This window comes from Leucopleurus acutus (assembly GCF_964270905.1).
Source record: "Leucopleurus acutus genome assembly, chromosome: 1".
Taxonomy (NCBI): domain Eukaryota; kingdom Metazoa; phylum Chordata; class Mammalia; order Artiodactyla; family Delphinidae; genus Leucopleurus; species Leucopleurus acutus.
In genome coordinates, this window is record NC_139142.1 from 28343500 (window position 1) to 28370110 (window position 26611).

Sequence of the window (26611 nt, forward strand, 5' to 3'; positions counted from 1 at the left end):
TGTTGTACTTGGAGTTTCTTATCTTTGATCACAAGTAATTTCTCATCAAACCCTATGAGAGGGATGCTGGCATTTATCCCATTTTATTGCTAAAGAAGCTAAGGCCCAAGTGGGATTTCCCAAGGTCACAAAGGTAGGACAGAAGCTAGTATCTGACTCCAAAGCCAGTGTTTGCCCCTTCCCTCACTGGAGGTCTCAAGCCTCGAAGCCTATAGGGCCAGACCTATATGTAGGAGGCTGCAGAACTTGACTTCACTCCAGCCAGTTGCCAGTGGGGAAATAGATCCAAAGACCACCCTTACCTTGGCACAGGTTCCTTGCTTGCTTTCTTTTGCAGAGATATGTTTTGAATATGTAGATACTATTTCACATGCCATGCACCGTGTAGACCAAACAAAACACATCGATTAGCCACTTTTGGCCTGAGTTGGCCATCTGGGGATTCCTGCTCCAGGCCAGGATGGGAGAACCTGGCAGAAGGGAGGTTATGGAGAGTATCTGGGAATATGGTGGGGGAAAAGGTGGTCAGGGAAAGGCCAGGTTGCCAAAGACCATTGGGAACCGTCATGGGTGTTTGAGTCCCTGAATCAAACGGGATTAGGGGTCCCGGACCAGCAGATCAGGACTTACCTTCTAACCGTCTCCATTTCCTCTCTCTCTCCTTCTCCAGGATGCCAGTGGCTCTGAGGAGAAGCGGAAAAGTGTATTGGCTTCAACTACCAAGTGTGGGGTGGAGTTTTCTGAGCCTTCCTTAGCTGCCAAGCGAGCACGAGAGGACAGCGGGATGGTACCCCTCATAATCCCAGTGTCTGTGCCTGTGCGGGCTGTGGACCCAACTGAGGCAGCCCAAGCTGGAGGTGTTGATGAGGATGGAAAGGGTCCTGAACAGAACCCCACTGAACACAAGCCGTCGGTCATCGTCACCCGCAGGCGGTCCACCCGTATCCCCGGGACTGATGCCCCAGCTCAGGTATGAGAGGCGCCCCATGCAAGCAGCTCAGTACCTGGGTGCTCCTGGTGACCTAATATTATATGGGAAAAAGGAGAACATGGCAGTATAGGAGGGATTCAAGTCACCCATGGGGATATTATTTATATTTTCCAAACAAAACTTTTGGACAAATGAACTTATGAGGGACAAAGAGACAATTTTATACTTGAAATTTGGACTGTTTAGGAAAATCCAGAATGTGTGAATCTCTTTTATTTCAGGTCAGCAAATTTTGATTTGGCCTCTAATGTGGGTCAGGCCTTGTGCTAGGTACTGGGATATAGAAATGTTTGCTTGTTCTGTCAGTACAAACATGTATGTTGTACTCTCCCACTAAGATTGAGGTTTTGTCTATTTTTTCTTAGTTCTGTCAGTATTAGTTTTATACATTTTGATGCAATGTTAATTGCATACTTATTTAGAACTGGATTAGACGCTTTATCATGAAATGTTTCTTTTTTTATTTTTAGTAATCTTTTTGCCTTATAAAGTCTACTTTGTCAGATATTTCTCTTTCTTTCCCTTAGTGTGGGTGGGAGGAGGATGGGATGTGTATCTTTTCCATCTTTTTACTTTCAGCCTTTCTGTATCCTTCTACTTAAGGTATATCTTTCAACTGGATTTATAATTGGGGTTTGTTATCATCTGTTCTAACAACCTTTGTCTTTTCGTTAGAGCATTGATACAGTTTATATTTAATGTAATTACTGATAAACTTTGGTTTAAATCTGCTGTCCACTTATCCCATCCTGCCTTTTCTTTCTTCCTTTTTTTTCCTCTTTTTTTGTTTTCCTTTGGATTGATTGGGTTTGTTATTCCATTTCCCCTCTTTATTAATTTATTAGTTATATACTTATGTATTACTCCTTTAGTGATTACCATAGCAGCCTTTATTACCTGGATTTCTATTAGAGAATTAAGCCCTACAGAAGGGGATTTGAGTGACCATTTTCTCAATTATCTGGAGGATGGTACATAGCTAGTACCATTCTAGAGGTGTAGGAGAGAAGTCAACTTATTACATAGTGAATGCCTTATGACATTAGAGCTTAATCCTCTGGTTGAGAAGCGTTCCTAGAGATTAAAATGCATTCTTAGCTTATTGAAATCTAATGTAAGTTAGTGCTTTGCCTCTTCTTGGACAATGCAGAGTTCTTACAACCCTTTAACTCCATTTTCCCCTAACCCCTAACTTGTAGAATTATTGACATGACTTTTCATTCTCCCTATATTTTAACATTGATAGGACATTATAACATTATGGTTTTGTTCAGTTGTTGTTCATTTTAGATTTATTCAAATACTTAAGAGCGTTTTGTTGCTTTTTATTTCTTCTCATATCTCCAAGCTTCCATCTCAGTTCATTTATATGCTGTTTGAAGAACATCCCTTAGTATTTCCTTTAGTTCCTTTAGTGTGAGTCTGTTAGTGATAAATTTTATTAGTCTTTGATTGTCTGAAAATGTTTTTATTTCATCTTCATTTTTGAAGGATAACTTTGCTGGGTAGAGAATTCTGTGTTGGTAGTTTGTTTTTTTTTTCTTTGCACTTTAAAGATGTCATTCCATTGTTTTCAGGCTTCTATTGTAGGTACAGTATTGAGAAATCACTATAATCCATATTGTTGCTCCTTTGAATGTAAGGTATCTTTTTATCTTGTTGTTTTAAGATTTTTTTTTGTCATTGGTTTTCAGCAGTTTTGCTGTGAAACCTAAGTATTGATCTCTTTGTATTTATCCTGTTTAGAGTGCTTCTGCTCCATATTCTCTCTCCTCTCCTTCTGGGACTCCAGTTACACGTTTTGTTAGTGCTTTTCACTGTATCCCCTATTTTGTCTGTCATGCACTTTTCTATGTTTTCCATTTCTTTTTTTTTTTAAGTCTGACCTATCTTTCAGTTTACCAGTTCTCTCTTTAGCTGTGTCTAATATGTTGTTAAGCCCATTCATTGAACTCTTGTCTTCAGTTATTTTATTTTTCAGTAACCTGATTTTTCATTTGGTTCATTTTTAGAGTTCCTAGTTCTTTGATGAGATCCTCAACCTTGCCTTTTATTTTATTGCATAACTTAAGCATAGTTTTCTTTTCTTCTCTTTTCTTTTTTTTTTTTCCTTTTTTGGCCACACCGCATGACTTGTGGGATCCTAGTTCCCCGCCCAGGGATTGAACATGGGCCCCAGCAGTGAAAGCGCCCAGTTCCAACCACTGGACCTCCAGGGAATTCCCAAGCATAGTCTTCTTAAAGTTTATGTCTCATAGCTCCGTTAGTGGGATCCCTGTGGGTCTGTGTTCGTTATCTGCTATTTCTTGTTTTTAAATCACATCTTACTCTTTTGTATATCTGGCTATTTTTTATTGAATGTCAGACATTATATATGAAAAATTGTTGAGGTAATTAAAGACTCTGGATGCTGTTCTCCTCTACTGGAGAGGATTTGTCTTTGCATCTGACAGGTAGCAAAGAGCACAAGCAATCCTGTATTACTTTAACTTAATCAGATGATTTGAAGCTGGGCATTATTCCATTTGAGAACTAATCTATATCTGATTCACCTTTATTCTGAGGATATGGCCCTTTGGAGTCCCAATCCAAAGCCTAGGGGTTCACCAGGCTCTCCTTCCTTGGCAAGCTCTAAACTCCAGTTTTTATTCTGCTGGCTCCTTGAATTTATTAAAAGCTTTACCCAGTTTCTCAGCCTCTCCGTTGTCTCTTCCATAACAGCATCTATCTCTAGGGAAAACACAATTCTAAATGCTGGGCTCACCTTTTTGGCTTTCCTTTTTTTTCCCTGGATCTTGGCCGTTTGATTCTTTGCCAACTAATTTGTTCTCTGGTACCTGCAGAAATGTGGTTTTGTACAGCATCTAGATTTTATTAGTCATTCGCAACTTGAGGGTTGGCCTGCGTGCCTGTTGTCTATAACAGAAAGGAGAGCTCCAAGATCATCATGAGTAGCACAGTCTCTGCTCTCCGGAATCTTGTTCTCTGGTTGGGGGAGAGTTTGTGGTGGAGGCTGGAGCCTTGGGCAGCTTGTCCTGAGGATGGCAGGAAAGAGCCTGAGCAACTACACAGCTCAACATACCCATTTCATAGATGAGGAAGAAATAGGTCCAGAAAAGGCCAGAGGCTTACCTAAGATCATACAGCCAAGGAGTGGCAGAGCTAGCCCTAGAATTTGGATCTCTTGAATCCTGCCTGAGGACTCTCACTATACCAGGCTTTTGGGGAGGTCTTTCTCTTTCTCTTTCTCTCTCTTTGTGTTACAGACGTTTTCAATCATGCACAGAAGTAGAGAAAATGGTATAATGAGTCCTAATATTTAGCCGTCACCCTCTTTTACAACCAATCTTCTTTCATTTGTACCTCTACTTCTCCCTGCCACTGGATTTTTTTTTTAAGCAAATCCCAAACATCACATCATTCCATCCATAAATACTTTGGTTTTGTACCTGAAGTACACCATACATAAGGATTCTTTCCCTCCCTTCCTTCCTCCCTTCCTCCCTTCCTTCCTCCTTTCCTCCCTTCCTTCCTTCCTTCCCTCCTTCCCTCCTTCCTTCCTTCCTTCCTTCCTTCCTTCCTCCCTCCCTCCCTCCCTCCCTCCCTCCCTTCCTTCCTTCCTTCCTTCCCACGTCATCACACCTAAAAAATCAGTATGAGGGCTTCCCTGGTGGCGCAGTGGTTAAGAATCCGCCTGCCAATGCAGGGGACACGGGTTCGAGCCCTGGTCCAGGAAGATCCCACATGCCGCGGAGCAGCTAAGCCCGTGCGCCACAATTACTAAGCCTGTGCTCTAGAGCCCACAAGCCACAACTACTGAAGCCCACACTAGTAGAGCCCGTGCTCCACAAGAGAAGCCACCGCAATGAGAAGCCCGTGCACTGCAACAAAGAGTAACCCCCGCTCGCCACAACTAGAGAAAGCCCGTGCGCAGAAACGAAGACCCAATGCAGCCTAAATAAATAAATAATCAATATGAAAAATATTGTCAAATATTTAGAATAGTTTAAATCCGTTTTCCCTATAAAATCACAAATCATTAACAGCTAGCTTGAGTTCATGTTGGATTTCTTGTCTAGAAGTCTGGGGGCCTTTGGCTCCATTGCATTTTTTTCTGTGCAATCATATTGTTCCCCTTAGGGGGAGAGAATGAGCAATGTCATTTCTTCCTAGTCTGTAAAAGAGCAGAGAGGGCACAGATGGCTAAAAGGCATGGCCAAGGCTCATGGGGATTCAGGGCCCTCGGCTGGAAGGTCTTGTGGGAGCTGGAACCTGGGACGGGGAGAAAGCCTGTTGTTCTGGGCCCAGTCAGTGTGGCCAGTCTCACCTGTGCACCCAGGGAGATGATCGATGTCACTCACTCGTGTAGGCCTCCATTCTCTCTTGAGAGGATAGGGATGCAGCAAGGAAAGGCCTCTGTTCCTGTACAGCCCTGCCCTCTATTCTGTATGGAGGCCCACAAGGCATACCGAGCAGGGAGAAGGGTAAGCCAGAAGGACTAACCTCTGACAGCAAAGGTAGGACTAATACTATGAGAATAAAAGTTCTTCAAGGACAGGGCTGTCCTGTTCACTCTGTGGTCCCATGCCTAGCTTGGGTCTTGGCACGTGATATGGGCCTCCATCTAATGCAGAGCTTGGAGTTTAAGTAGTGATAGCAGTCAGTATTGATTGAGTAATTACTATGTACCAGGTACTGTTCTCAGTGATTTCCATGTATTAATTTATTTAGTCCTCATAGCTACCCCATTAGGTAGGCGTTTGTTATTCCCATGTTAAAAATGGTAATGCACACAGAGTTAAGTATCTTAAGTGGTAATTAAAGGAAGTAGATCCCAGTCCAAGCAATCCAGTTCCAGGGCCTGGCCCTGAACTACAATAGTTCCCTGCCCTGTAGCATACTTTACAGCAGGGGTTGGCAACTATGACCGGTGAACCAAATCCAGCCCTAAGACTGTTTTTTACACTTTTCAAAGGATTATTTTAAAAGGGCAGGGGGTGGGGTCAGGAGAAGAAGAATATGCACCGAAGAATACGTGTGTGGCCTACGAAGCCTAAAATATATACTATCTGGCCCTTGACAGAGACAGTGTGCTGACCCCTGCCCTAGAGGAGACAGTAAGAAGGGCGTTAGGATCTGCTTCCTGTCTCAGGCTTGCCTTAGTGGGTGTGCTGGGCAGACTAAGTTCCAAAGGTGAAACTGGCAAGCAGTGGTCAAGACTTCAGTTTTTATGGGGCTTCCCTGGTGGCGCAGTGGTTGAGAGTCCGCCTGCCGATGCAGGGGACACGGGTTCGTGCCCCGGTCCGGGAAGATCCCACATGCCGCGGAGCGGCTGGGCCCGTGAGCCATGGCCGCTGAGCCTGCGCTTCCGGAGCGTGTGCTCTGCAACGGGAGAGGCCACAGCGGTGAGAGGCCCGCGTACCGCAAAAAAAAAAAAAAAAAAAAAAAAAGACTTCAGTTTTTCCCAGGTTGTAGGTGGCTGAGCCATCTTGGCCTGTTTCCTTCTCCAGGCTGAGGACATGAACGCCAAGTTGGAGGGGGAACCTTCAGTGCGGAAACCAAAGCAGCGGCCGAGGCCTGAGCCTCTGATCATCCCCACCAAGGCGGGCACTTTCATCGCCCCTCCCGTCTACTCCAACATCACCCCGTACCAGAGCCACCTGCGCTCCCCTGTCCGCCTAGCTGACCACCCCTCTGAGCGGAGCTTTGAGCTGCCCCCCTATACACCACCCCCCATCCTCAGCCCCGTGCGGGAAGGCTCCGGACTCTATTTCAATGCCATCATGTCGACCAGCAGCATCCCAGCCCCTCCTCCCATCACGCCAAAGAGTGCCCATCGCACCCTGCTCCGGTCTAGTGAGTGATCCCCCCTCAGCAGCCGTGAGGGCAGGCATTGTGGGAGGGCGGTGGGTAGGGAAGACTCAGCTTCTGGCACTGCCGGGGTTGGGCTGGAATGCCATGGGAAAAGGGGCTCTACTTCTACTGTCTCCTTTGAGAGAGAGAAGGAGGTTGTCCTGGCTCAAGTACACGCTGTGGTTGGGGAGAGGAGGTGTCAGCCCAACTGCTTGGACTTAAATCCCAATTCCACAATTTACTGTTCCATCCCCTGTGGAAGTGATTTAAACCCCCTGGGGCTCAGTTTCTTCAGCATGTAAATGAGGATGTTAGTAGTGTTTGGTTAATGATGAAATTGCCAATATGTATTCAGCTGTTTTTAGAACCACAAACAGCAGTTTCCTATGGTTCAACCTAATAGCTACCTCAGAGGGTTGTGGTGAGGTCCAGATGCATTAACACACGTAAAGCACTTTACATTGTGCCTGGTGTGTCACATTTGTTCTTAATATTAGGTGGCAGATCCTGTCTCCTGTGTCTCTTGAACGGTCATTTTGGCCCAGAGCAGACCTTTTGGCTGGCCTGGGTGGTGAATTGCTGAAAAATGTTGCCCACTCCATACAAGAATTCATTTCCCCTGAAAAATGGGATAATCCTATCTCAGGGTGATAGAGAAGATGGAGAGTAATCCCGACCAGAGGTAGCACAGAGGTGAGGCAGTGCGGTCCCGGGATTAACCTCTGACCCTGACCTCATCGTGGCATGCCTCTCTGGTGCCCTCTGGTGTCTGGGTGAGAAATGGCTCACCTTGGGCTGGCTGGCCTTTGGCTCTTCCACTTCTACTGGAAGCTTGGAAGCTTCTCTCCATGCCTAGGTTGTGCAGGAAGAAGTCGCTGTTGAGACCAGCTTGGCAGCAAAGAAGAGGTCTGTCCATCCATGAGGATTTTCTTGCACTGAGGTGTAAAGCCTGAACTGGGTCCTGTGAGGGCACCAGTAATGTGTGGGACACCGTGGTCTGTTCTAAAGAGAGTGCTGGGTCATTAGGGCGTTGACTTGAAAGCCTGGGAGACAGGAAAGCAGAAGTTTCAGGCAGAGTGGGATCAGCAGTCAGTGAGTGAAGCCTGCAGAGGCTGCTAGCCCTAGTGGTGAGGAAAGCATTTATTGAAGAGAGGGTGGGGCTAAAGCTGAGCTTGAACCAGGAAGCAGGTGGGGAGGGCACACTAGGCAGAAGAAAGGAGAGGTGCAAAGGCCCAGAGGTGGGACTGTGCAGGGAGCGCGAGGGGCCATGAGGGAGCAGCCTGCAAAGATGGACGGTCCAGGCAAGGCGGTGGTGGGATGCATAGCTGGCAGGGGAACCGCCTTGAACACTGAGCTGAGGAGTTGAAGTTTTCTCTCAGGTTGCAGAGAGGAGTCAGCAGATTTTGCTTTTGGAGCAAGAGAGTGTCTTGATCACACAGGGCGTTAAGATTAGCTCGGGAGAAACCAAGGCAGAGAACCCAGCAAGGAAGTGAGAAGATAATTATGAAACAGTGATCTCCTTCACCACCTCGTTTGTGTGGCGGAAGTTTCAGCCTCTCTACTAGAGCAGCCATAGTTGAATGCTGGAATTAATGCTGTACTGTGGGCGCCCCCGGGGCAGAACATGGCTCTAGTAGTGGAACTGGTAGCAGTAGTAATAAGAGTAGCTAATATTTATCGAGGGCTCAGCTTTGTGCATGATTTCATTCAATCCTCACATCAACCTAGGGAGATAGGTAGCAACAGCCCCTTTCAGCAGGCGTGAAAACGGAGGCACCCACGTATTTGGTAAAGTCACAGCTGGTTGTCACAATGGCAGGCTGCAGAGCCAGGACTCAGGGTGCCTGATTTCCCAGTGTGAACCTCAGAGTCACTGCTGTGGCTCTTATGCGTAAAGAGCAGCCACCTAGGGTTGGAGAGGGTGGCTTTGCTGAAGCGCAGAGGGTGCCATTTACTAACCTGCCTTTTGTCCCATAGATAGCGCTGAAGTCACCCCGCCTGTCCTCTCTGTGATGGGGGAGGCCACCCCAGTGAGCATCGAGCCGTAAGTTCAGCCCAGCCTCTGGCTCGGGGGGTGAGGGTGGCCAGCTGGAGTCCGGTGCATGCAGGTGGGCCCTACGAGGAAGAGGAGGCTTCTGTGGGCTGGGGGCTGAGCAGACCTCTCTGGGCTTCTGCACTTAGCCCTGGGCTTCACTGATCCCCACCCCGGCTTCTGTGTGGAAGTCACAGGGAAGGAAAGGACCAGCTCAGTTTGAATTTGCCTCTGAGGAGAATTAGAAGGGCAGTCCAAGAGTCTTTCCCTGTCTGTAAACCTGGAGCTTCTTCTCCCCTTTCCAACCTCTGGGCCTTGCCTTTCTGACAGCACCAGGTGCCACTTGCCAGGCTGTCCTCGTAGAAGCCAGGTTCCCTTACACCCAGCTGAAGCCTTGCCGCGCTCAGCCTCTGCCAGCTACCCCCGCATCTTTTCCATCTTCAGGGAGGAAGTAGGGTTCCCCATCCCCACATGGTAAAGCCTCACTCCCTGCCCTTTCCGCCCCTGCAGACGGATCAACGTGGGCTCCCGGTTCCAAGCAGAAATCCCCTCGATGAGGGACCGCGCCCTGGCAGCCGCAGACTCCCACAAGGCCGACTTGGTGTGGCAGCCGTGGGAGGACTTAGAGAGCAGCCAGGAGAAGCAGAGGCAAGGTGAGAGGTCACGAGCCAGCAGGCAAAGGCTGGCTATTGGGCAGTGGGTGGGCTAGGCTCCGCCCCATGCAGCCCTGCCCAGCCCAGCCCTAAAAGTGCCTTTCTCTCCTCCCTCCCCAGTGGAAGACCTGCTGACAGCTGCCTGCTCCAGCATTTTCCCTGGAGCTGGCACCAACCAGGAGCTGGCCCTGCACTGTCTGCACGAGTCCAGGGGAGACATCCTGGTGAGACACTGCCCCTGGTGAAGGGAGGGCCCCTTGGGGAGGCTGGCAGGGATCCGTGTGTGTGCTGTCCAGGAGCCAGGCCTGTCGGCGAGCTGATTTGAGGCAGGCAGGAAGGTCTGACCAAGTTGGGGATGGTAGGGGGTCGGCCTGAGGGAGCCCTGGTTCCAAACTACAGACTTTGCTGTGCAAGGTCCACCCCAGTCTCTGATCCTGGGTAGTGGGTCCCCACCCTCGGACGGGGCTGTCACTGAGGGCCTTCTCTATCTGTGGCTGCCTGCCTTGGGGACCATGTGTTTCCTCTTTTAAGAGGCCCTGAGCGACCCAACCCCCATGCCCTTGCCATCCTGCCAGACCTCTTGCCCCTCCACAGTTAAGAGGGCCAAGAGTGGGTGCCCACCCTACTCAGAGGTCCGAATTTTGCCCACCAAGACCCCAGCCAGGGCCTTGACCTTTTCTTCACTTCCCTTTTAGGAAACGCTGAATAAGCTGCTACTGAAGAAGCCGCTGCGGCTCCACAACCACCCGTTGGCAACTTATCACTACACAGGTGGGCTGGCAGGGTGGGCCTGGGGCCTCGAGGGGTCTCCAGCATCAGTGGGGCTCAGTTCAGTGCTGAGTCACAGCCCAGGGTGGAGCGGGGGTGGAGATCCAGTGTGAGGGGACTGACACCAGAGCTGGGGTGGCTCTCAAGGGGCTTCCTGTGCCCTGCAAGGGAAGGGAGAAGGGCATAAGCAGGTGGGAGCCCATCTGGGTAGAAGAGCCCAGGGTGTGGGTATAAGGGGCAGGAGCCCAGGGAGTGCCATCCAAATTGGCATCAGGTGCTGGAACTTAGAGGACCCCTGGAGTGCCATGTCCCATTCTGGGGACTGTGCTTTAAGAGGGACATTGACCAAGTGGCATAATAGCAGTCCCTGGTATCGACCCCTGTCGAGTGGTGCATCCCGTCTGTGCCGGGTATATCACCAAGGGCTCCACATGCATTGTCTCACTGAGTCTGTACCACAGCTGGTGAGGTGGCTTCTATTACCAGTTCCCATTTCACAAGTGGGGAAAGTGAGGCTCAGAGGCTAAGCAACATGGCTAGTAGGTGGCAGAAGCAGGATGTGGAGCCAGCTCTGAATGCCTGCAGAGACAGCGGCTAGATGACCTCACACTTTTCTGCTGGTCAGAATTGCCCCTGCAGTGCTCACAGTCCCACCCCCTCACTACCCTGGCTTCCTCTTTGCCCTGCAGGCTCCGACCAGTGGAAGATGGCTGAGAGGAAGCTGTTCAACAAGGGCATTGCCATCTACAAGAAGGATTTCTTCTTGGTGCAGAAGCTGGTGAGCTGGGGCTCCGTTTTGGGGGGCAAGAGAGGGGCAGGAGCTGCCTGCATGATTTGGGGGCTCCCTCTGCCAGTGGGGGGGCCCTGCAATTGCTTACCAAGACCTCTTACAAAGCAGTTAGGTCAATGCCACTAAGTAGCTTCAGAGACATTTTTTCTTTTTCTTTCTTTCTTTTTTTTAATACATTTATTTGTTTATTTTTGGCTGCACTGGGTCTTCGTTGCTGCACGCAGGCTTTTTTTAGTTGCGGCGTGCGGGCTTCTCATTGTGGTGGCCTCTCTTGTTGCGGAGCATGAGCTCTACGCGCGCGGGCTTCAGTAGTTGTGGCACGTGGACTCAGGAGCTGTGGCTCGCGGGCTCTAGAGCGCAGGCTCAGTAGTTGTGGCACACGGGTTTAGCTGTTCCGCGGCATGTGGGATCTTCCCGGACCAGGGCTTGAACCCATGTCCCCTGCATTGGCAGGCGGATTCTTAACCACTGCGCCACCAGGGAAGTCCCCAGAGACATTTTTTTCTAAACAAAACAAGAATGGAAATGATCAGGCCTTTTCCCCCTTGGTTCTAAGCCCCTTCCCTCAGCTTAGGGTAGGGTGGCCATACTCTGAAGTCTCAGTCCAGAGGGGGGCCTGAGTGGGCACCAGAGCCAGTGGCACCAAATAAATAGTGACTTGCCTAAGGGAGAAGAGGAAGAGAAGGGGGGCTGCAAACAGAGGTGAGCCATCCTAAGGGGCTGGAATACTTCAAAGGCCACAATTAGTGGGAGGAGAAGTCACCCTGAGATGAGGGGACCGAGAGCTAGCAAGTGACTATAACTGACCTAGGGGGCTTCTGCCCACTTCCTGTCAGGCCCGGGGCTTCCTTCCAGTAACTCAGCTGACAGAGGAGCGGAAGCCTGGGCCTAGTTTTCCTAGATTCTCTTGTCTTGCCCCTGTGTTCTTCTGGGAGAGTGATATGCTAGTCCAAGGGCTTGCATCTTCCCACCAGCCCTGTCTCACAAAGCCTGGGCTATGGCGAGAGTGAGCTGTGTCGACAGCTGAGGGAAGAGTGCTTCCCAGAATGTGTTCTTTCCTCCTGGGATTGTAGGTTGTACCAGGAACGCCCTGGGGCCTGGACCAAGTGCTGACAGATTCTCCTACAAGGGCCCTGTTGTGAGGACAGTCGTTTGCTGGGCTCCCTGATTGGGCAATATTGCCAGGAAGTACATGCCTTGTGAAGCTCACTGAGGTGCCCCTAATGCCTTAATGAAAAGAGCAGACCATGAGTCAGGCTAACAGATGATCAGAGGGAATTGATAATAAAAGTGTAAACAGGATCTAGTTAATAAATTTGTGACTTGACCGTTAGTGGGAGATGAGTCATGTCTGCTTCCTGCTCATGCACAGAGGGCCCTCACTGACCCCTTGGGCTCTGTGGACAGGACACCCCCGTTCCCAGTGCAGCCCAGCAGCTGGCTGAGCAGTCTGGGAGTCTGGGGAGATGGGGGAGAGTCAGAGAAAACAGGTTGGGGGTGTGGGGGAGGCAGTCCAGAAACCAAACCCAGTGGCCAAATGGATTTGTGAAACAGGAGGGCTAGGGTTTCAGAGCTTGGGAGGCCCTTGGGGATCGTCTGGTCTCATCCCACTCACTACTTTCACACCAAGAGCCTTGCCTAAGGCCACACAGCCATTTAGTGGTAGAGTTAGAACAAGACTTAGCCTCCTGCTTCCTCTTCAGGCTTTCCAGGGCTTACGTGTTAGTCTCCCCTGAGTTCCTCCCCAACACAGGGCAGTTGACAATTCTCTGTCCTCACTGCTCCCTCAAGAGGAATGAAATTGTTTGCTCCGATTGACGTAGAGAGGCTGTGTTGCCAGGTCTAGTCTGGCTTTGAATGTGGATGGTGCCCAGGCTTTTTCCCCTTTAACTTTTCATTTTGAAAAATCTCAAGCTTACAGAAAAATGGAAAGAATAGTATAATGAACACCCATATACCTCTCAGATTTACCAGTTGTTAACATTTGCCACATTTGCTCTCTCTCTGTGTCCGTAAATAAACTCACACACAGGTATTCTGTTTTAACCAATCATTAAAAGTTACAGACATCATGACATTTGACCTAAATATTTCCTAAAACAAAGATATTCTCCTACAAAACCAAAGTACCGTTATCACACCCAAGAAATTTAAACTGACACCATAATGCTCTCTAATACATGATCCGTATTCAAATTTCCCCAATGGCTCCATGTTGTCCTTTTTAGCTTTTTAAAAAAAAATAGTGCTGAAGTGTTGAATTGGTCAGTGGTTTGTGCAGAGCAGGTGTTGGAGACATGCTTGTATTTCCTGGGTTTATTGGGTTTAGTGTTTGCTAAGGTTAACGGAGGGGCATGCAGGGATAAGAAAGGCTGGAGTGCCCCCAGGCAGGTGAGCTGAACCAGGAACTCTGACCTCAGTTTTGGCTTCATACCAGATCCAAACCAAGACCGTGGCCCAGTGTGTGGAGTTCTACTACACCTACAAGAAGCAGGTGAAGATTGGCCGCAATGGGACGCTAACCTTCGGGGATGTGGATACAAGTGATGAAAAGTCGGCCCAGGAAGAGGTTGAAGTGGATATTAAGGTGACTCCCTTCCCTGCCTCAGCTGCTTAGGCTGAGGTGGGAGCCTGAGGCCAAGCTCTCCAGGACTCCCTGGAGAGCAGAGAGAGGAAGGCAGTGTCCCTGACAGCCCCAGGGAGCTGATGTCCTGGACACTGGCTCTGGACCTTCGGGTTCCCCTCTCTATCTGCCAGTGTCATCGTAATAATATATTGTGTTGATGCAGAACGTTGGGGGAAATTTCCCACAGTATTTGCACCAGCACTGACTTATTGTCCCCTCGTAGCAGACCTCTAACACTCTTTCCTAAACTTTAGTCATTCTTGTATCACCTTTATGAATTCTGCTGTATCTGCATCCTACCACATGTCACCATTACTATTTTTGTCATGTCCATACACCACTTGTGCTTTTAATATTTTTCTTTAAATCAACCCATTTTTTACTCAAGGGAAGCTTTATATCACAATCATAAATAGAAAACCGGTGTTGCTGGCCATAGAAGGTACTGGTAAAAATAAATATATATGAAAACCAAACAATGTTATTAAATTCTAGCCAGATACTATTACCTGCCAAGGCTCTGAGATGAGGCCTGACCTCTCCTTGTTAAGTCTAGAACAGTATAAAAGACACATTAATACCAACTCGAGACTTTGTCCTTGACATAATCAGGATTGAAAGAGAAGTGAAAAGAGAACGTTATTCAATTTTGTGAAAAGAGAATGTTATTTAATTCTGTGTCCATGTATCCACCTAATATCATCTTGGGGTCACAAGTCCACACTTGGTGACATGCTGCTCTAAGACAGGGAGTGATTTAGTTCCCACTTGCAGATGGGAAGGGGGTAGAGATACAGAAAACGTTACAAAGATAGCTTAGAATGGAGCTCAAGGCTGCTGCCTGGTTCCACCAGACCACCCTGCCCTAGAATGTGTCTCTTGGACACACCCAAGAGGACAGGTGGCCTGTGGGGAGGGACTGGCATGCTCCCTCCCTGCCCCAGCTCCATCTCAAGTGCTTGGTCTCATCCTGAGGGCTTCCAGGCCTCAAGGCTCTCTCTCATTTTACCGGTAGATTAGCGGTGGGAGAGTATAGAGTCTAGCCCAGGAGGCCGCACTGGTCCAGGCCAGGCTAGCAGGACTAGCAGGGCCTAGTGAGCCCCTGGCCGGGTCAGAATCGGTGCATGTGGCTGCATGACTGAGCTGTAGGCTCACTGCCTTGCTCTTGTCCCCCATAGACTTCCCAGAAGTTCCCCAGGGTGCCTCCTCCCAGAAGAGAGTCCCCAAGTGAAGAGAGGCTAGAGCCTAAGAAGGAAGTAAAGGAGACCAGAAAGGAGGAGGAAGAGATGCCAGAGACCCAGGAGAAGGCGGAGCAGGAAGAGGGGCGAGAGCGAAGCCGGCGGGCAGCGGCTGTCAAAGCCACGCAGACACTACAGGCCAATGAGTCGGTAAGTGTGACCTCCACTGGGGGAGCCCAGGGCCAGGAGGACGGCTGGAGCTGGGCCTAGGGGTGTGGGAGGGAGGGCAGAGCAGGAACATGAAGATGATGATGATCATCATCATGGCAGGAAAGCACTAGATAGTTTATGCTGTTAACTCATTTTATCCTCATAACTCCATGTAGTAGGTACTGTCATTATTCCCATTTTACAGAGAAGGAAATTGAGGTCCAAGATAAGACAGCTAGTAGGCAGCCTGACTCCAGAATCCGCTATTAATTTTACACTATACGGCTTCTGTATCTGAGTCACAGAGGAGAAAGGCTTTGTGAAAACCCAGGTGTGTGGGACACTGGGGAAGCATTCCTGACTTACAGTTCAGACAGGGCTCCCCCTAAGAGAGGCGTGTCCCTGACAAGAATTCTGAAACTGAGCTGAGACAATGGGAATAACAACAACGGCCCCTCACGCATGTTGTCTAAGAAGTGCTTTCCTGTTCATTATCTCATTCATCCCTCGCGATAACCCCATAAAGTGTTAGCCCCCACCTTGCCGATGGAGGAAGCTGGGTTCAGAGTTGCTAAGTGACTTGCCTGAGGTCCCACCCCAGGTCCTCCTAGTGCAGTGTTCTGTCCACCACATCACAGGCCAAGAAGCAAGACATACCAGCCAGAGCTGTTCCTTGTCAGGAAGAGGTCCCCCAAGAGAGAGAGGGCTGGGTAGGGTCTGCTACGGAGCTACTATGAGAGTCTTTGCTTGTTTAATTTGTGTTGTACACTTAAACTTGCAGGAAAACCCTCACAAACTGTAGACACACAGCTGTTTGCTCCCTTCTGAGCCTTGTCTGTGCTCCTCCAAGAGCTGTGCTCAGTGTACACACGCCACTGAGTTCTGCTGAACTTTTATGAATGCTTTCCTGTGTGGTTTGATCCAGTGCTCACGTGTGTGACTCCTAATGGCCATCTGGGGCTCCCCTAACCCAAGGTCCATGGTTCGCATACCCTGAGCAGCACCTCTCCAGGTCTGCACCAGGCGTCCTGTGCTCTCTGGCACCTGCTTGGCGTTTCCCATGGTGGCTCATGTTGTCAGGAGCTAACTGCCTGCATGTCTGTCCCTTCAGACTGTGAGTTCTCTGATGGCAGGGGCTCCTGTCACCTCTCTATCCCGTGTGTAACCTGGCATGTTACACAGATTTGAAGGTCATTTATGGAATGAAGTCATGAATAGACTAAGTGACTGAAAACATGAACCCACGTCATTAACAGAGACACCATGACCCCTGTCAGATGCATCAGGAAGTCCTTATAGCAGCTAGGGCTGTCCCACGTAATTACGGTACCAGCAGTTTGTGGAAACAGAGCTATGAGTGCCTTGTCACTGGAAAGATTCAAGAGGATGCTAGGGGACCATTTGGAATGAGCGTATGATCTTTAAAAGCCCTCTGTTCACTGATATTCCATAATTCGGGATCCTCTCTTCCCCAAATCTCTTAGCTCTCCTTGTTTGACCCTCTCCAGGCCAATGACATCCTCATCCTCCGAAGCCACGAATCCAATGCCCCTGGATCTGCAGGTGGCCAGGCCTCAGAGAAGCCAAGGGAGGGGCCAGGGAAGTCACGTAGGGCACTTCCTTTTTCGGAGAAGAAGAAAAAACCAGAGCCATTTAATAAGAGCCAGAATCAGGAGAACACTTTTCCGTGTAAAAAATGTGGCAGGTAAGAAGGCAGACCCAGTCTCCACTGGGACCTGGTAGGTTGGCTGCGGTTGGGGGAGGGGCAGACGTCGATTCCTGGGGAGAAGTAGGAGGAGTCACAGCTTTCGCCCTGTCTCCTGATTGGCTCAGAGGGTTTCCCCGGTGACGTCCCTTGGCGGCTTTTAGAAGAGGGATGATGGCACTGAATCGGGAGCCCATCGGTCCCCTTGTTGGAGGGTGGGGCTGGACCACGTGGCGCGGAGCAAGCCAGAAGGGCCGGGGAGCCCCCAGAACAGACACACACACACACACACACACGCACGCACGCACGCACGCACGCACGCACTCAGGTGCTCTAGCCTGGAGGTCCCAGGGGTGGAGACAGACCTCTTACTGGAGCCCCTCCTTCCCGGCTACAGGGTGTTTTACAAGGTGAAGAGCCGCAGCGCTCACATGAAGAGCCACGCCGAGCAGGAGAAGAAGGCGGCCGCTCTGAGGCAGAAGGAGAAAGAGGCCGCGGCCGCTGCGGCCACTGCGGCCGCCTCCCCCCACCAGCCGGCCCTGAGGGAGGAGAGCAGCGCAGGCGAGAGGGGCTGACGCCCGGGGCTCCGGGCCCTGCTCCAGCCTGAGACGCTCTGCCAGCACTGGAACCTCCGGAGGGAGAGATCACGTGGACTTGTCTCTGCAAAACGGATACAATTAAATAAACGGCTCTTTTACTTATACAGGGCCCAGGAGCAGTGTTAAGGGCTGCAGGATCCAGTTCTCTTGCATTTGGTCTGTCGGAAGTTTCCCTCCTGCTTTCCTGGGACTGGGAGAGTCCCTGCTCGCTGGGGCTGCCCCTGGGGAGGGGCTCCAGCGCTGCCGCCGCTGCCTCTCACATGGACCTCTGCCGCCACGCCACGAGGTTGCTTCTCTCCCTCTTTGTTTCCCTTGCTCCCTTAGGTCACCATGGAGAGACAAGCACAAGCGCGTCCCCTGGCAGCATTAATCCCCCGCCCCAGGGGACCTGTACAGGCCCTGCCCCAAGCCCCGGAAAGAGGGACTCCGTGGGAAGGAGTGTGGTGGTCATCTCCGAGAGGGAGCTCAGCCTGGCATCTGTGCTGTCTCCTCTGCGGCTGTGTCCAGGCCATGCTGCTCCAGTGACTATGTCCTCAGAGAGGCCACGTTCTCCGTGGGAGGGAGGCTGCCAGAACAGGTGCAGGGAGAGAGACCAGGACTGGTACCTATCCCTTTGCTGCTCGCTAGCATCCTGCTGGGGCTGGAAAGTTTTCTCAGATGTCTGGGGAAGGAGCCAATGTTCTTTGCAAGCTCTCAGCCTGCTGGAGGGAAGGAAACTGTGCAAAGGAAGGAAGCTGCAGGGCTGCTACAGGGCTAGGCCTGAGGGAGCTTTTGATAAGCCTTGGCTTTTCCTGCTTCCCACCTTTTTGCCAAATACCTTTGGGCCCTGGAGGCTGCTAAGGGAGCTTAGCCTAGGCCCAGCCTGCTCCTCCTTGGTGCAAGTTTCTTGCCTGCCTCTGTCCTGCCCTTGGCAGCTGCCACCTAACCCCACCCCACCTGGTCTAGTGCTGATATCCACAGCTCAGCCCTCAGTCCTGCATGCTGGAGATTTCTGGATCCTTCCCTGGGAGGGGGAGGTCTCCTAGCCAGATGGGACAGGAGCCTTCATTCCTTGACTTGTGTCATTTGGGAGCTATTTATTTATTCTTAATATTTAATTTTTAACATCCTCTCAGGGACCAGGGGATTCCTCCTTTCCAGAGGCCCAAGTGCATTTATCCCCAAACAAGGCACCTTCTTGGCACCACCCTCCCCCCCACATTTCCAAGACCCTAAAGTCCCTCGTTCTGCCAATAGGAATGATAGTAGCACTGAAAGAGGGTGGAAAGGTGGAAGATGTCACAAAGGCACACGGAGACTAGCAGGATCAAGGGAGATCAAAGGCAGTTCTTGTTGCTACCTCTTCTTTGGCTGTACTTTCAAGTAGCTTGAGGGAATTGGCTGGAAGCCAGATTCTGGTTTTGTTTCTGGCTTGAAGAAGCTATATTTGGTGTGGAGTCACTGATGTGGAAGGGCTGGAAGATTCTGGAGGCCCCTTCACTTGCCAGTCCCATAGGAGGGCTGAGTTATTTTTCTGATCTTGCTGTTCAACTTTGTGTAAAAGAAGTTCTAAGTGAATCCACGTTAGGAAGGAGCCAAAAAGTATTCATTCTGCTACTCTTCTGAGGTAGCCTAAAGGCATCATATTGGTAGCTGGGAGTGGGGAGGGAGTTTTGTTTCTAAACTATGCACTATCAGGTGTGTATTAGCATTCATTTATGCATTAATATGGTTATACATGAGCCCAGCTATGGGAATTAAAATTCTCCCCCCTCCTCAACTTCTGATGGCTACTTAGACCTCTAACTTCCCAGCTAGTTTCTTCCATAGGCTTTTACAAGCTCAACGGCCCAAGACTGCAAAAATCTGGTATACCCTCCAAAAACAGGAGGGTAGCAAATTTAGGCTCTCTTCTAAATCACATATGTAATATGAGTGCCTTCACAGCTTTGCCCCAAAGTGCTACTTAAGTTTCCCGAGGTTTTTTCTATTTAAACCGTATTTAGTTTCAGTCTTCTTTTTTGGACATGTGGTAACAGAAACCTCCTTCGTCTACAGTGATTCTCCTCTTCTAAGCTCACGGAGACCAGACCAGGTGAATATAGGTGGAGAAAATCAAGATGGTACCTCTCTGTATTAACCCCACCCAACACCGTATTTTAGAAGGGTTTATGCTCCAGAATGGATTAGTATCTAGAATGCAGTGTAAAAGGTATAATGTTTAGAGGGCAGATGCAGTTGTGGCAAGTGACCTGCCAGTAAAGTAGGTGCGCCCATAGAAGCTGGCATAGGTGTATCCTTTATGGTGCTTTCTCCCTGTGAACCATTAGGCTACTTTGTTTTTTCTTTTTTCTTATATTCAGAGCTCTTTGCTTTAAGAAGTTAAATGACAAACACTTTCAGCTTTATAATGTCCTCCCCACACCATCTCACATATCCATCTCTCAGCCTCCATCTACACTCAGCTAAGGGCATGAAACTAACCTAGTGCCTGTGTTCTAGACCGTTTCTGAGGTCTCTTACCCACCCACGGAGACAGTGCTGAAGCACTGTCCTCCATGCCTTCAGCAGCCCCCCTCACAACTAAGGTACACACCCATCCCTTCTGCTACCCCACTTCCACCCCTGGCACAGAGGTCGTGTGCTGCTTATGTCTAAAGGGATCCCCTATATTTAACTGCCTCAGTGACCTAACCTCTTCTCATGTGCCAGATGTTAAGATGAAGGAGGAATACAACACATACTCAAGCCTCAGCTATTTAAGTATGTTTTTACTGGGGCTCACTATTCTGGGACGGTATTTATTACCAGACTGGCAAGCCTAACTCCTTAGGTTTATAGGAAGTATGCATACTTTTATAAAACAATTGTATGTCCTCCCCATATTTTTGCTGTGTTAATATTTGCCTCTCACAGTTTGCAGCTGTTTCACCTTTTCATTCGTCTCTCAGTCGAAGGCCTTGTTGGAGGGGACAGAGCACAGGAATAGCCTTGACAGTCTGTAATTATTGTACAAATATTTTAATAGCATATAAATAAGTATATTCCTTTTATTTTGAAAAATATCAGACACTGCCTTTTGTGTGTTTGCTGCCTGTGGCACCCTTTTTTAAAAAGACTGTTACATATTAAAATAGTGTACATATATATAAATATTACCTCTTTTGCTGTACAGTTGTGATAGACCAGACTGAAGATTTTATTTTTTGTGTGCTTTTTATAAAAAAAAAATTAACACACTAAAGAAAATCTTGCTGATGTGATTGTAATGTACCTATGTAACTTATTTACTTTTGAATGTTCTTCTGTATCTTTAAACCTTTTATTAAATAAGGTTTTAAAAATTCAGAGTTGAATGCTGTGTCCTTCTGGGGAGATTTTCACTATCTGGGATTGACGTAAATAGGCCTTGGTTTGCTTGCAAGGGATTACTTGACGTTTTTGAACCGTAAGGATTCTGTTTTATCAGCTCACTGTCAGTGATGCCAGGACAAGGGAAATAACACATGTAGCCTGGCTACAAAGGTTACTAAATAGATCTAGATCTTCTTACAAAATCTTAGACAAGAAAAAGTCTCAACTCAGTGTCTCACACAAACACACGGCACACTTCCAACGTTTTAGTTTCATTCGGATGAAATTCGCGGAGGTTGCGGAGTGCGATCAGATGGTATAGGGTATTTTCTTATACAGCATTGACTTGAACGAGCGACGTGAGTAGACAATCTTCCTTGACGGACGCATATCATCTTAAATCCACTCCGGTATTATATTATCGTCTTTTAAATACAGTGCTTTGTGAGAAAAAAAAAAATCTGGAAAATGTGAAAAAGGAAACGCGCCGTCAGAGAAATTAATGCCCGGAGCCCCTTGCTGGCACCAAGGCAATCGCTCGCCTCTGCGGGCCGCCGAAGCACTCGGGTCGCCAGTCTTCTGGGCCGCCGTTGCCGTGGATACGCTCGCGCAGGCTCGGCCGCGGGGGCGGGGCGGGGCGAAATCCGCTTGCCGGCCGGTCCCGCCTTCCACTGCGGCCGTAACGTCTCGGCGGGCTGCGGGTCTGACCAGCCGGAAGTCGCGCTGCGCCATCCCGCCTCCACGTGCAGCAGCTCGGGCGCGCAGTCGCCGTGGCCTGCCTTCGTCTGCGCCGCCTCTAGCCCTGCTTCCGCATCCTACCCGCGCCTCCGCCGCGTGTGTTCCGGGTGCCCGGCTGTCCTCGCAGCCCAGACGGGCACCTGCGCCAGCGAAGGACCATCTCTCGGGCTGGCCCCGCTGCCGCCGCCGCGACCTCGGGATAGTCTCTTCCTCCGGGGGCGGCACAGTTCTCGTCTGCAGAGAAGCGGCTTCTCGCGCGCCTGAAGGCCCGGCTCCGACCGCGAAAGCCCGCTTGACGCCGGAAGCAGCCGCGAGTGACTGGCGCCCGGGCTGAGAACAGAAGACTACGCCCCGCGATTACACCCCGGCGGCCTCTACAGCCCGGCGGCTCCCGCCTTCGCCGCCCGCCCTCACTCCTCGCCTCTGAGCTGCGACGCGACACCCTGCCTGCAGGTGGAGGACCCGGCCCGAAGACCCCGACCAGAGACTCAAGATGGCGGTGGCCGCGTAACTGAGCATCCCGCAGGCTTCGCTCCTAGAACGCGGAGGACTGACACTGGGGGGCAGCGGAAGGACGAGAGCAGGACTCTGGTGTCGTTTGTTAATCGTGGTGGTGTGAAGCTTGACTCCTCGGGCATATTGCGCGGGACTGTCTGCTGTTGTCCTAAGTCCTAGAGCACAGGGAACCACAGTAACCCATATTTTGTAAAATTGGGGCCCTTGATAGTTGGCAAAATGGCGATGACACTGTTGGAAGACTGGTGTAGGGGGATGGATGTGAACTCCCAGAGAGCCCTGCTGGTCTGGGGGATCCCAGTGAACTGTGATGAGGCTGAAATCGAAGAGACCCTCCAGGCTGCGATGCCCCAGGTGCCCTATCGAGTGCTTGGGAGAATGTTCTGGAGGGAAGAGAATGCCAAAGCAGCCTTGTTAGAGCTCACTGGTGCTGCCGATTACACCGCGATCCCCAGGGAGATGCCCGGTAAAGGAGGGGTGTGGAAAGTGGTCTTTAAGCACCCGACTTCCGATGCTGAATTTCTAGAAAGGTTGCACCTCTTCCTGGCAAGAGAGGGGTGGACCGTGCAAGATGTTGCCCGTGTCCTTGGGTTTCAGAACCCCACTCCGGCCCCAATCCCAGATATGCCAGCAGAGATGCTAAACTATATTTTGCATAATGTTATTCCGCCTCTTGTTGAGTCCATATGGTACAGGAAGCTGACACTCTTCTCCGGGAGGGACATCCTGGGGCCTGGAGAGGAGACATTTGATCCCTGGCTGGAGCACACTAATGAGGTCATAGAGGAGTGGCAGGTGTCAGATGTGGAAAAGAGGCGGCGGTTGATGGAGAGTCTTAGAGGTCCTGCTGCTGATGTCATACGCATCCTCAAGACCAGCAACCCTGCGATTACCACCGCCGAATGCCTGAAGGCACTTGAGCAAGCGTTTGGGAGCGTGGAGAGCTGTAGGGATGCGCAGGTCAGATTTCTGAACACTTACCAGAACCCGGGGGAAAAGTTATCTGCTTATGTCATTCGTCTGGAGCCTCTGCTGCAGAAGGTGGTGGAGAAGGGGGCCATAGATAAAGAAAACGTGAATCAAGCCCGCCTGGAGCAGGTCATTGCCGGGGCCAACCACAGCGGGGCCCTCCAGAGGCTGTGGCTGACCGCGGTTGCGGAAGGGCCAGCCCCAAACCTCTTCCAGTTGCTGGTGCAGATCCGCGAGGGGGAGGCTGAGGAGGAGGAGGCGGAGGCTGTCCTCCTGCAGTTAGGCCTGAAGGGGCCCCTCTGAGTCCCCATAAAAGGGGCTTTAGTGCAGACCTAGATCACAGCTGCTTTCGTTCGTTGTCTCTGTGCTGTCTTACACGTGTGTCTCCTAGTAGTAAAGACTTAGCCATGTTTTTTTTTGGGGGGGGGGGAGTCAGGCCTGCGTATTCATGTGACATTAGTAAAATCGTGCAAACAAGCACCAGAGCTGCTGCGGTACGAGTCATGCTAGCTACGATGCCAGGGAAAGGTCTGGACACGAGTGCTCAGTGCAAGCTGTCATCAGCTTGCATCATCATCAGTTGTGGAAAACGTGAACTCGTGACACTTACCGTCGAGGTAATTAAATGTGATATTGCATGTTCAGATGTTTAGTGCAGGGCCTGGCTAACACAAGAAGTGTTCAGTAAAAATGTGAACCGTTGTTACTACTATCGTGAATAGTTTTTGTGTTTACTGTAAATTGTTCCTGATTTACATTAACGTAAAGAAATGTGAATTAGATATTTAAATTTAGAGTGCAAATTTCTTATTTTTCATCTTTAAACATCTAAATCAGTTTAACTGTAAAGTGTTCCGAGACTACAAAATGGGTTGTTAGAAAAATACTGCACTTGTAGAGCTGTGTAAATCGTTTTCACTGGACAAGATACAGATACAGATTGCAAGGGGAGGTTAATGTGAACCAGTTACAGTATCTGTTCCCCCATTTCAAATCTTTGTCATTGAAGTGTAGTTTACCTTGTTCATGCTGATTCTAAGTGTTCTAAGTTCGAAGTTATCAAATACATGTATATTAATAAAAATATTTTAAAAATTCTATTGTCTTGTTTTTCTGACATATATAAAAAACTTTCAGTGTAATTAAGCTCTATTATATTTTCTTTTCTTAGGAAGACTTACCCATGTCACTGGAAAAAAACACCCCCAAACCTCAGTTGTTTTACTTTAAGCTTTATATCATAGTATGTAACTTTAAATTGCAATACTTTTTTTAAAATTAATTAATTTATTTTTGGCTGCGTTGGGTCTTCGTTGCTGCACGCGGGCTTTCTCTTGTGGCGAGCGGGGGCTACTCTTCGTTGCGGTGCACAGGCTTCTCATTGCGGTGGCTTCTCTTGTTGTGAAGCACGGGCTCTAGGCGCGCTGGCTTCAGTAGTTGTGGCTTGCGGGCTCTAGAGTGCGGGCTCAGTAGTTGTGGCACACGGGCTTAGTTGCTCCACGGCATGTGGGATCTTACCAGACCAGGGCTCGAACCCGTGTCCCCTGCATTGGCAGGTGGATTCCTAACCACTGTGCCACCAGGGAAGCCCCAGCAATACTTTTTAATATATTCAATTTTTGCATGTTTTCTACAAGACAAATGTTTGAAGGCAAAATAGACACAAGTAAATGTTAACTTACTATTAGATGTTAGAAAATCCTGAAATGGTTTAGGAGGTTATCTAGTAATGCTTTTGTTCCCCTTTTAAATCTTTTTTCAGCTAAAAATGTTTCACTGCAGGAATAACTCATCATACCTGTATAAAATTAATGCTTCAGTATTGCAGCAGCCATTTATATCAAGAGGATATAAAAAGGGAAATACGGTTTAAAGACATGTTTGGTTGCAGAGATTCAGTGACTGAAGATGTCCATCTTTTGAAATTCTAGTAAATCCAGAAGTGATTAAATGAACATAAGAATTCAGTGGGGTTTTCCCCTAGTAATAAGGCTTTAAATTTATAGCTGGCCTGCATAACAATCACAAGGTAAAAAATTTTATTTATGAAGGCTGATATTGGTATATGTCCTAAGATTTTTCTGTACAATTATTCATGTCCTCACTTATGTCTGTGACTCCCTCTCACACTTCTCAACACATCTCCACATCTTGGACCCCACAACAGACACGCAAATCTTCACTTCCCCCGACAAATGTCCCCGTTGCCCCTCCTCCCCACTCATAACTTCCTCCTCCATTCCCACAGGCATGGCGCTCCATACACACTCTCCATACCTCTCAGTCCTGTCTTCACACACACTCCTACCTTCTCCCCAACACTCCATCATAAACATACTCCCTCCTCCCACCACACACACTACATTTACAACAAAAAGAAATAATAGGTTCTTCACTTTTTTCACCCAGTATGTTATACCTGTACATAGGGATATGTCATCTTTTTATGGCTGCAGAGTTGATTGCATTTTAGAAGGGAAGGTCATCACTTAGGATCCTTTTATTGTATATAATAATTGTATATATCTACATATACATACATATATTTAATGTAATACATATATATGGCAGAAAAAAATGTCAGAATTCTAGATGTTCACCCTTTGTTCTAGGAAACAATTAACTAAAAATAACGTGCTATTTATGCTCTGAATTAAGGTTTTCTCTTTTTTTAAATTATTTTTATTTCGGGCTGCATTGGGTCTTCGTTGCTGCGCGCTGGCTTTTTCTCTAGTTGCGGCGAGCGGGGGCTACTCTTCGTTGTGGTGCGCAGGCTTCTCATTGCAGTGGCTTCTCTTGTTGCAAAGCATGGGCTCTATGCAAGCAGGCTTCAGTAGCTGTGGCTCGTGGACTCTAGAGCACGGGCTCAGTAGTTGTGGCTCACGGGCTCTAGAGCGCAGGCTCAGCAGTTGTGGCGCACGGGCTTAGTTGCTCTGTGGCATGTGGGATCTTCCCGGACCAGGGCTCGAACCCGTGTCCTTTGCACTGGCAGGCGGATTCTCAACCACTGTGCCACCAGGGAAGCCTAAGGTTTTCTCTTAATAGGCACAAATTAAAATCTTTCTGCCTTTTAAAGGAGGAGAGCAGCAAGAAACATCCTCACAACCAAAGAATTGTGGAATAAAGAAGTAGAAACTGCACTATATTCCCATTCTGTGACCAAAATTACATTTGACTGATAATAGCACAGAATATATGCTGGGAAAATGTGTAATATTACTGCGATTTATTGCTGGGTTCTTCCTGTTTCTTGTGTATCAAAAAAGGGCTAGCCAATGTCAGGTCATTCCAGACCACAAATCAAGGGCCTATCAGCCAACCTTAACCTTGTACACTTCTGGAAGTCAGGAGAGGACTAGGAATAACCAAGTGCAGTAGTAACTTGCTGTCTCTGGAAGTGCTCCTTCCAGGATCCTAGTCATTTGAAATTGTGCCCAGAGAACTTCTGGGGAAGACTTACAAACTTGAGAGAGGAGGTCATCATTGGTAGTAAACTACTGAAAAAAAAAATTTTTGGCATAAAGAAATGAGTCAATCCCCGATTCTCTCTTTCTCTCCCTCTCTCTCTCTCACACACACACAAGCTGTGTGGAATATGTTATCCAAACACTGAGTTTCTTCGGAACTGAGTATCATTGGAAGTTCACATA

At 49.0% G+C, this 26611-nt stretch overlaps 2 protein-coding genes across 2 annotated transcripts in view; both read left to right on the top strand.

Annotated features, from left to right (window-relative positions):
• Positions 1-18330, top strand: part of MIDEAS (mitotic deacetylase associated SANT domain protein) — a 64602-nt gene extending 46272 nt beyond the window's left edge. Inside the window, exons 3-13 of the mRNA XM_082863657.1 lie at positions 671-970; positions 6502-6847; positions 8822-8888; positions 9387-9529; positions 9650-9753; positions 10225-10300; positions 10987-11075; positions 13525-13674; positions 14892-15101; positions 16610-16806; positions 17204-18330. Coding sequence (XP_082719783.1) covers positions 671-970; positions 6502-6847; positions 8822-8888; positions 9387-9529; positions 9650-9753; positions 10225-10300; positions 10987-11075; positions 13525-13674; positions 14892-15101; positions 16610-16806; positions 17204-17381 — 1860 coding nt within the window. The 3' untranslated portion in view covers positions 17382-18330. The remainder of the gene's footprint in view (positions 1-670; positions 971-6501; positions 6848-8821; positions 8889-9386; positions 9530-9649; positions 9754-10224; positions 10301-10986; positions 11076-13524; positions 13675-14891; positions 15102-16609; positions 16807-17203) is intronic.
• Positions 18331-22211: 3881 nt separating this feature from the next.
• Positions 22212-23264, top strand: PNMA1 (PNMA family member 1; the record flags this gene model as incomplete). The annotated part of the gene is made up of 1 exon (XM_082849726.1): positions 22212-23264. The coding sequence occupies one exon, from the start codon at positions 22212-22214 to the stop codon at positions 23262-23264; it is 1053 nt and encodes a 350-aa protein (XP_082705852.1).
• Between the last annotated feature and the right edge of the window lie 3347 nt (positions 23265-26611).